Consider the following 10,295-nt stretch of genomic DNA (forward strand, 5'->3'; position numbering starts at 1 on the left):
CCTCCCTTCCTTCCTTCCTTCCTTCCTTCCTTCCTTCCTTCCTTCCTTTTTCTTTCTTTTCCTTTTTTTCCTCTCTTTTTCTTTCTTTCTCCATTCTTTTCTCTTCTCTTATAGACGTTTCCTGTAAGCATCATGGTATGGTCATGGCTCACTGAAGCATTGAACTCCTGGGCTCAAGCAACCTCAGCCTCCCAAGTAGCTAGGCCTAGAGGCATGTGCCACCATGCTCAGCTAATTGCTTTTTAAAATGTTTACTAGTCATGAGGTCTTGTTTTATTGTGTAGGCTTCTGCATTTTTAACAAGCCCACTGGTGTTGCTGATGCTGCTGGTCCATGGACCACATTTTAATTTTTTTGGGACAGAGTCTTGCCCTGTCATATAAGCCAGAGTGCAGTGGCACAATCATGACTCACTGCAGCCTGGACCTCCTTGGCTTAAGCAATCCTTCCGCCTCAGCCTCCTGAGTAGCTGGGAACACAAGCCCATGCCACCACACCTGGCTGATTTAAAAACCTTTTTTTTTTTTTTTAAAATAAAGATGAGGTCTCCCTATTTTGCCCAGGCTGGTCTTGAGCTCCTGGTCTCAAGCGATTCTCCTGCCTCAGCCTCTTAGAGCGCTGGGATTACAGGCGTGAGCCTCATGGACCACACTTTGAGCAGCAAGGCTTTATGATCCCTTGATTAAAGGAAGATTTGCTAATACCAACTTTTGCAAAACATTTTTTATTATTGGAAGAGAATCTTAACTTTGTACATTTATTTATTTATAAATGGATGGAGTCCAAGTGTAATTTTGTTACATGCATAGATTGTATGATGGTGATGTTTAACTCCAGCTTCCAGCTTTTGAACTGTTGCCCTGGTTGCATAGACCTGTTGAGCAATCAGTATTTTCTGAAGTGTGGTATCTGAGAGGTTCATACATGGATTCAAGGTGATTTAAAGTAGGACACATGGCCTTAAATAACACTGAAACCCAAGAGGGAAGAGCATGCCTTCTCGGCCCTCTCTCAGTCCTGACTACACACGGAGAAAGTCACACTGCCGTTTTCCTTTGGTTGATAACGAGCCAGCAGCTTGGGCTTGGGGCCTTTGGTAAACAATCATCTCTAGATAGAATTTTACAATGTTTTTGTTTTCATTGAATTATTTCCCAGGCTGCAAGGAGTCCTAGTTTTTCACTTTACTGTAGTGATAGGAAACTTTGCATTTTAAGCAAGATCATCTCCGTAAGAAAAGCGAGTCAATTCACTAGATCATATGGAAGAAATAAGAATGCTTGGGGCATGTGGATATGGGAAAAATCATGGTGGTGACATTGCAATGATTCAAGTTTTGGAAACATTTGGTTAGACCAATGGCAAAAAAGAGCAAGAGTGAAATCTTTGGGCCAGTGCTCTGCTGAGCTCAGAGAGGCTCTGGGTGGTGGTAGGAGGGAGCTGCCTGAATTGCAGGGCCTGGGCCAGCAGCAGAATGGATCCCAATGTCCCCATCCACCACAGGTCTCATGCTCCCACCCTTATGTACCCGCAGAGATCCGTACGCAGCTGGTGGAGCAGTTCAAATGTCTGGAGCAGCAATCAGAGTCGCGACTGCAGCTGCTTCAAGACCTCCAGGAGTTTTTCCGCCGGAAAGCTGAGATTGAGCTCGAGTACTCCCGCAGCCTGGAGAAGCTGGCTGAGCGCTTCTCCTCCAAAATCCGCAGCTCCCGGGAGCACCAGTTCAAGTAAGAAATTGGGTATGGGTGCACAGAAATGGGAGGCAGCACTGGGGTGGGTAGACAGTTGGTGGCAAAGCAGAAAGGAGGCTGGCCTCATTGGAGGCAGAGGGAATGTCTTCAAGGCCCTGGCTCTCCAGGTTACTTATACCTCCAAGCCTCAGCCTTCCTCATATGTAAAGGGAAGCTAGAAAGAGATCCTCTGCAGAAGTTTCCTGAAGGGAAAAAATGAGCAACCCAACAAGAGTGTTTGTCACAGACAATAGGTACTCGATCAATTGTTGCTGTCGTTATTATTATCCTACAAGCACCAGCACTGAGCTAGCCTCCTGTGCCCTGATGAGACCCCTACCTCACTTCAGGACATCCTGTCCCTATCCAGTTATCTTTCATTTGGGTATCAGCCAGTCTTCTTCTGAATTCCTTTGGCATAGTGAATTTCTTCTCCATGGAACTGATGCTCAAACATTCCTCTTCCTTGTTCCCCTAGAGGACCTCCATGCCCAGGCTCTTTCCCTGCTTTATTTATTTATTTATGATGCACAAACTGTCCCCTGTCCTGATTTCTCATACCCCAAGCTCTGAGTTCATGGAGGCACCATCTGCTAGGGCACTGACTTGGCAGGCCCTGAATCCTTCAGCTACAAAACCTTCCGCACTTAGAACTCCTCAGATTCAGCTCATTAAATGCAGGCAGGCAGGAAGCAGCAAATCTCACTTGGACTATGCCAACCATGCAGGACTCCACTCGGCAGGTCCCCCTGCCAGCACTGTCTCTCTTTCAGCCGTGCTTCCTGGACTCTCCCCTTTCCTTGGGTCATTTCGCCAGCCAGTGGCCCTCAACACCAGGAGAAAAGTGACTTGCTTCATCTGCCCTGTTTCTCTCTCCCCCCTGCCCCCACCCTGTGTGTATGTATGTGTGTGTGTATATACACACACACACACACACACACACACACACATACATGTGTGTATTGTTTTTGAGACAGAGTCTTGCTCTGTCACCTAGGCTGGAGTGCAGTGGCATGATCTCAGCTCATGCAACCTCCGCCTCCTGAGTTCAAGCAAATGAACTAAGCACGATCACATTGTTGTGCAGCCGTCACCACCATCTCCAGTGTTTTCTTCATCTCCTCAACTGAAATTCTATCCCCATTAAACATGAACTCCCCATTCCCTGCCACGCCTTCCAGCTGCTGGCAACCACCATTCTACTTTATGTCTTTATGAATTCGACTGCTGTAGATAGCTCACATAAATGCAGTTATACAATATTTATCTCTTTGCAACTGGCTAACTTCACTCAGCACAGTGTCTTTGAGGTCCATCCTGCAGTAGCATGTGTCAGAATGTTCTTCCTTTTTAAAGCTGAATAATATTCCATAGTGCAGATGGACTACATTTTGTTTGTCTATTCATCTGCTGGTGGACACTTGGGTTGCGTCCATCTTCCTGTCTACAGTTTTTCCATTCCACTCTGGCCAGGAGCTCTCTTCCTTTAAACTCCCCTAAACCCCTCCCTTAGTCTGTGCCACAGCATCTAAACACTCACTTATGTGCCTTCTCTTGGCATGTGGGGATAAGAAGTTGCTGCATTACACATTTGCAAATACCATGCTGCTTTTTCCACCCCATCTCTTCTATTCAATCTTTTGCTGTAGGAGGAAGCCTCTACTAAGAATATTCACCCAGACATAGTCTAGACCCTCTCACCTACATCTTCTCATTTTTTTTGGACATATATTTTGGAGAAAATTTGTACTTTTTCAAACAACAAAGGTAAAATGCTCATTGTATACAATTTAGAAAGTACAGAAAAGGGAAAAATATCTTTCATAGTCCCACTACTCATAACCATGGCTCAAATTCTGGAAACTTCTCTCCCCTGTCCTTTTTTTTTTGAGACGGAGTTTTACTCTTGTTGCCCAAGCTGGAGTGCAATGGTGCGATCTCAGCTAACTGCAACCTCTGTCTCCGGGGTTCAAGCGATTCTCCTGCCTCAGCCTCCCAAGTTAGCTGGGATTACAGGCATGTGCCACCACACCTGGTAATTTTGTATTGTTAGTAGAGATGTGGTTTTGCCACGTTGGTGAAGCTGGTCTTGAACTCCCAACCTCAGGTGATCTCACCTTGGCCTCCCAAAGTGCTAGGATTACAGGCAGGAGCCACCATGCCCAGCCTTGTCCCCTGTCTTTTAAGAATAAAAGCAAAGATAATGTATTGAACACATTGACTGAGCACTTACTTTGATGCCAGGTGGATATTACTACCCCATCATAAAGATGAGGATGGTAAAGCTCTGAGAAAGCAGTTTGTCCAAACATGCCTATGAACCCACAATTGGAAAGAGACAGAATTGAACCTTCTACTCTTGTTCTGCCTCCTTGGCCTGGGATAAGAAAGGGTCTGGTGCAGCTTGAGAGTATCTACAGCACCTGGACTCTCCCTGAACCCACAGGCATAGACATCGGCTCAGAAACCCATGACTCTGGCTGAGTGGCCACTGGAGCTGCCACATCTCGGCCTCTCCACAGAGGCAGACAGGGTGGTCTCCTGCCCACTCCTTCCTCTTGGTTAGGAATCAGCTCTCTTCCCATTCTTAGTGTGCACATGGGGAGATGGGAAAGGCATGGATTGGGGGCATGGGGGGGCACCCTGTTCCCTTGTATCACCTATAATGAGCTCGGCCAGCCCCTCATGGGTTCATTAACTGAGGCCACCAGACGGAACAGGAGCCCCAGCTGGCAGCCGGGCCATGCAGGCTGCCTGACACACTATGAAAGTCTAATTAGAGTGCCGGCCCAGGGCAGTGCAGCTGGAGGGGGCCCTCTGCACGATGCTAATGTGATGGCAGAGCCATGTTGGCTTCTGGAAGCGTAGAGTCTCTAGGGGCAGGCTGGACTTACCCTTTGACCCTGGAGCACTGACTGGCCTCGGGTTGCCTCTTCCTTGGAGCTCAGCACACAGGGCCTGCGCTGTTCTCTGCTCCCTTCATTTGGGCTGTTCTGAGAAGCCTCGTCTCACCGTCATAAAGATTCTTGGTTTAATAATGTCCATCTACCTGCCAAGTAGCCCCTCGGTGCCTTGAGGGCAGAGCCCAGGACTTGTCATTTTATTCCTACTGCAGCAGTGGATCCGGTGCTTGGCATAGCTGGGGTGCGTGTGCACGGATAGGAGGGAGGAAGGAGGGAAGAAGACAGGAGGGAAGGAAGGGAGAGGATTGATTTGGTCTATCCAGTCCACTTTAGCTGAGAGATTTGCCTCAGAGATGGAACTGATTTGCCCAAGATTTTATGGCAAATTAGGGGCAGAACTGGGATGGGAACTCAGGTCCTTGGCTCCAAGTCTGTTGCTCCTCCCTGTGCTCTGTGGCCGTGTCTCTCTAAGGCCCCAGCTGTTCCCTCCCTACCTCGGCAATGGAAGAATGTGCTGCTGCCCGGGAGCAGGCACTGTGCTGTGTTCAGGGCTAGACTCACCTGGGCTGAGTTCCATGTGGCACGTGATCCAAAGAAGGGCTCACATGATGGCTCTGAAGGCCTCCCTGGGGCTGGTTAACATTTAGAGAACAATATCATCATATTTCTTTTCTAACAACACATATTCCAATTCTAACAAACCTTTTTTCAAAGGACTCTGACATCCTCGCTTTCTTATAAACCTGATGACAACCCAGGGAAGTACAGAGGGAATCAATGGTTTTATCTCAGGCAAACTGAGCAACAGAAAAACTGAGCAACAGAAAAAACTGAGCAGCTTATTTTAACAAGGACGCAATGAGCTGTTGAGCATGAAAACCCAGGGTTCTTAACTTCCAGCTCAGGCTTCTCTCTCTAAGAAGCCATGTGGGACTTCATTTGTTTGAAATGCGTGCATTGAGGACCTCCTATTTTCCTGGGCTGTACTCAGTGCCAAAGACACAAAGATAAATGAGACATGGTTTCTGCTGCCAGATATTGAGAGACAAGAACACGGCTTGGGGAGGGCTGGTAGTTGGTATGGCTGTGGGGGGCCCAATCCCATAGCTGTGCCCTTTGAGCCCTGCACCTGTGTGCCATCAGCCCCGTAGCATTGAGATGTCACTTCCACCAAAAAACTTCCTTGATTCCCACCTGGGGCCTCCCTCTGTGCTCATCACACTCTGATGTACTTATTTATTTACTTATTCTACCAATATTTATTGAGCACCTACCATGTGCCAGACCCTGCCTGGGTGTACAGTGGTGAACAAGATAGACTTGCTTCCTGCTGTGGTGAAATTTACAGGGAGAGATGAAGAATAAAACATTAAAAAGCAGCTAAAACAAAGACCAGCTGTAATCCAATGATTGCTATGATGGAAATAAATAGACTATGTTCTGGTTATCTATCCTGTATAACTGCAGTGCCACCAAAGTTAGTGTACCTTGTGGTTTAATGGATTGAGGATTTGGACAGGGCTCAGCTGGGTGATTTTTCTGCTGTATGTGGTGTTGATGGCTCAGTGATATTCAGCTGGCAGAGGGCCTGGTCTGGAGGGTCCCAGACAGCTTTACTTGCATGCCTTGTTCCTCCGTGGGGACAGTGAGTAGGCTGGGCCCAGCTGGGCTGCCCTCCTCTCCATGCAGTGTCAGGGCTTCCTGCTTCAGCTGGGCATCAGACTTCCAAAACAGTAGCTTGGGGCTTCCTCTTAACTGCTAGGCCTGGAGCTGGCATTGTGTCACCCCCGACCCAGATGTTATTTGCCAAAGCTGTCTCAGCCCTAGCTCAGCTTCAGGAAAGGAGAAATAAAGCCCTCCTCTTATTGGAGGAGTGTCAAAGGGTTGGTAGTCTACACCAAGCTGGACCATGGTCAGGAAGGCATCTGGAGGAAGTGAGACTTTAGAGTTGAGAAGGAGCAGCATGGGGCAGTGGAAGGGGATGGAGGCCAAGTGGCCAGAATTAGTGAGTATGGGGAGTGGGAAGCAGGGACTCACATGATGTGATTTATATGTTTAAAACACCACCTGGGTTGGAGGGTGGAGCTGAGGAGCCCACTCATGGGCATGTGGATATAGCTTTCCAGGCAGGGCCAGTGATGGCCTGAGTGGGAACACAGCAGATGAGAGAAGTCATCAGATGCCAGGAAACCTCTCAGAGGAGAACAGAGGAAAAGAGAGAGAACAAGGATGTCTCCTGTTTCTGCCTTGAGATGGGAAGGACTTGGGGAAGAGGATGAGGCAAGAGCTATAGCCCTCTGTTGTCATAATCTTGTTTACTTGTCTATCCTCCTTTGGACAACCACTGGGTTGCAAGCTCCGAGATGGCAGAGAGGATGACTGTTGACCTGGAGTCCCTAGCACCTCTCACAGGGCTGGCACTTGGTTGCTACTGAATGTCATTGACGAATGAGTGAATGAAAGTCAAGTGGTAATTAGAGTTGTGTAGGGAGGACAGGGAAAGGGGGTATGCTTGCTTTCTGGATGCTTAGGAGTTTGGTGAGGCCATCTGGGTGAAGTGCCACTCACTCATGTGCCTGGTACAGGTCCTATATTGCTGAAAGGACAGAGTACAGAGTGTGGACTGTGTCATGGTCTCCCCGTTTGGGGAATGGGACCAGCAGCATCGGCATCACATGGGGACCTGCTAGAAATGCAAGATCTGGGGCCTTGCTGGAGACCTGCTAGATCAGAACTTCTGGGGGTGGGGCCTGGCAATCTGCATTTAACAAGCCCCCTGGGGGAGTCTGATGGCCATTCACTTTGAAGAGCCAGTGTGATGATTTTCTGAGTGTTAAATGGTTTTCAACTCACTTTCAGGGTACACTGGCCTTCCGTCTTCTTCACCAGCATCAAATCCACAATCTACTGCCCTTTGCAAGCTAGGCCTAACCTGAGCTTGGCTTTTCCTTCTGAAGACCTGGAGCTGAGCCATTCCTGAGCAGGACTGTGGTATAGTGGGCGGCACATATGGGGCACCCAAACCTGCCTCTTGGGGTAGGTGGATGGTCTTGTCCAAATGAATTGATGGCTCCACAAACACAGACGTTTTCTGGGAATAACATTTTCTCTTCCTCCAGGAAAATGTTCTCTAAAACACCAATACTTTGAGATGCTTGAATGGGACAGAGAGAATGGAAAAGGAGGAGGAGAATGAGGATAAGAAGACTGACTTTTGCAATAATTAAGCCTGCTGACTTCTTTCTGAAAGCTATTTGACCACAGGATTCCCTCTCCCCATAGTATTTATTTATTTATTTACATATTTAATTGTTTTTGAGACAGAATCTCACCCTGTCACCCAAGCTGAAGTGTAGTGGTGTGATTACAGCTCACTGCAGCTTCAAACTTCTGGGCTCAAGTGATCCTCCTGCTTCAACCTCCCAAGTAACTGGGACTACAGGTACATGCCACCACATCTGAAAAATTTTTAAAATTATTATTATTATTATTTTTAGAGACAGGGGTCTTTCTATGTTGTTCAGGCTGGACTTAAACTTCTGGGCTCAAGCAATCCTCCTGCCTTAGCCGCCCAAAACACTGCAATTATAGGCAGAGCCACCGCACCTGGCCCTCCCCATAATGTTTGTTAATATTTCACAAACCAGCACTTCTTGAGACCTAGTTTGAAAATCTCTGTCCTAAACAAACACTGGGGTTACCCTCTGTAGTAGCGACACTCTATGCAAATAGTGCTCTGTATCTGCAGTGACAGAGTCCCCTTCTGTTCTGGCTTTCTCAGTTTTTGATACCCCTCACCTTCTAGGGGCTGTACCTGATGAATATGCTCCATGCAGAGAGTTAAGTTCTGGTTGCTGCTATTTGAACTGCTGTGACAAAAAGCAACAGGGCATTATGTTTAAATGTGACAAACATTTGGGAAAAGTCAGAATTTGGGAAGAGCTGAGAGGTGCTTGGCTAGTTAGGGAATATATTCTATCCAGATATCCTGTGCAAATGAGGTTTGGAGCCTCTTTCAGCTTCACAGAGCAGTTGGGAGAGAGGATTCTTGTGAACAACTAACTTCATTTCCAAGAAAGCACTTCTTAGTGGGGATAGAGCATCACAGGATTTTTTTTTTTTTTCACAATGTAGCATGTCTCTAAAGAGATGCTATAATTTAGACTTAGCCTTCCAGCCTATTCCTAAACAGAGAAGCACTTTTGTAGCATATAAATTGAGCATATATGCGTAAAAAGGATTCAGAATTAAAACATTTGCTTAGAATGAAGTAGAGATGGAGAAAGCCCTCCAGTGGGGCTTGTGTCTCCATTTGCAGCTATTACTATTACTGCAGCTGGTGTCAAGCTAGCAATGGCTTTCCGGCGTCATACTTTCTAGAGCTGCTGTTCTCTCAGCACTGTGTGCCAGCCGGATCTTTCCTTATCTTTTGGTGCCTGTGCTGTGCAGGTTGTTTAATCTTTCAGGCACTCCTCACATCCACATCACCGTGGACCAAGTGCTCTACTGGATGTCTGATAGGCATCATCTCATTGCACCTTCACGGGGAGTGTGGTCTGCGAGGAAGGGACTATCTTTATCTTTCTTGTTGAAGACACTAAGTTTTTGAGAAATTAAGTAATTTTCCCAGAGGGACATGGCTAGCACAGGTAAGTGGCAGAGCTAGGATTCCAATCTTGGTTTACATGACTCAAAAATGCAAAACTGCAGCTAGCTGCTGACTTTATTCCCTCACCTTTCTGGGGTGGCTTAGTGCTTCCTGAGAATCACCTATCCATGTCAACCACATCCTCCTTGATTGAACATCAGGGGGTTGCCACTATCCCCCTGGTCAGCTCCTACATAGAGGCCAGCTTCGGGCTTGTCTCTTCGGTGAAGCCCCTGTTGCTGATCCCAAACCTACAGCCAACTGCTCCTCTCGCCTCCCATGTGAGTTGTGTGTCTCTCTCATGGGGCTTGCATCAGATTATCAAGGAGTGATCCAGTTCCTATATCTGGTTCTCTCACTTCAGTGTGCCAACTGCCTGAAGGTAAGGGACCATTTCTCATCTCCCTCTCTGTGATATATAATTGATGCTTTATCAAAGTTTTTTTCAATGAGTGGCTGAATTAACCAAGACACTACCAAATGCGTTCTTTAAATATATTTAACAAATAGACTTATTTTGTTTGGCTGCAGAAGGAGAGAAGTGATGTCCGAGGGTAGCATTTTCAGGAAGCAAACTTCAACTCAACCTTAAGGACGTTCCAGTAGCCACAGCTGTCCACCAATGGAAGGGCTGCCTGGGGAGGTAGTGAGTTCCCAATGCACTGAGGTATACACACAAAGGCCAGGCATTTTAAGGGCGGCATTTCTGTAACATGGATGATCAAAATGAAAGGGGATTCTTGATAACACAGGAACCATAAATATTGAATTAACTTTACAATTCTCTTTTAAGGTTTCTGGTAGCCTGGAGGAGAAAGTCTCAGTTTGGTACTAGTGTGTTGTTAATGCCCTCTAATCTCCTTTTTAACAAATAGAGAATAGACCTCAAGATTGAATATACTGCTTTGTTTTCACTGAATTTATTTTTTTTATTATCTTCTATTTAGGGCAAATGATGTTTTTTTTTTTAAAGCTAAAAGTAGCGAAGTTCTTTGTAAATACATTTAAATTGAA

General features: G+C 46.7%; 1 protein-coding gene across 2 annotated transcripts in view; it reads left to right on the forward strand.

Moving 5' to 3' along the window:
* The window catches only part of SRGAP3 (SLIT-ROBO Rho GTPase activating protein 3), a 261,902-nt gene that overhangs the window by 123,435 nt on the left and 128,172 nt on the right, over positions 1 to 10,295 (forward strand). For both annotated transcript variants that reach the window (XM_017501593.2, XM_017501594.2), the window contains exon 2: positions 1,535 to 1,727. In XM_017501593.2, the coding sequence (XP_017357082.1) occupies positions 1,535 to 1,727 (193 nt within the window). The remainder of the gene's footprint in view (positions 1 to 1,534; positions 1,728 to 10,295) is intronic.

This window comes from Cebus imitator, unplaced genomic scaffold (genome assembly GCF_001604975.1).
Source record: "Cebus imitator isolate Cc_AM_T3 unplaced genomic scaffold, Cebus_imitator-1.0 Scaffold281, whole genome shotgun sequence".
Classification (NCBI taxonomy): domain Eukaryota; kingdom Metazoa; phylum Chordata; class Mammalia; order Primates; family Cebidae; genus Cebus; species Cebus imitator.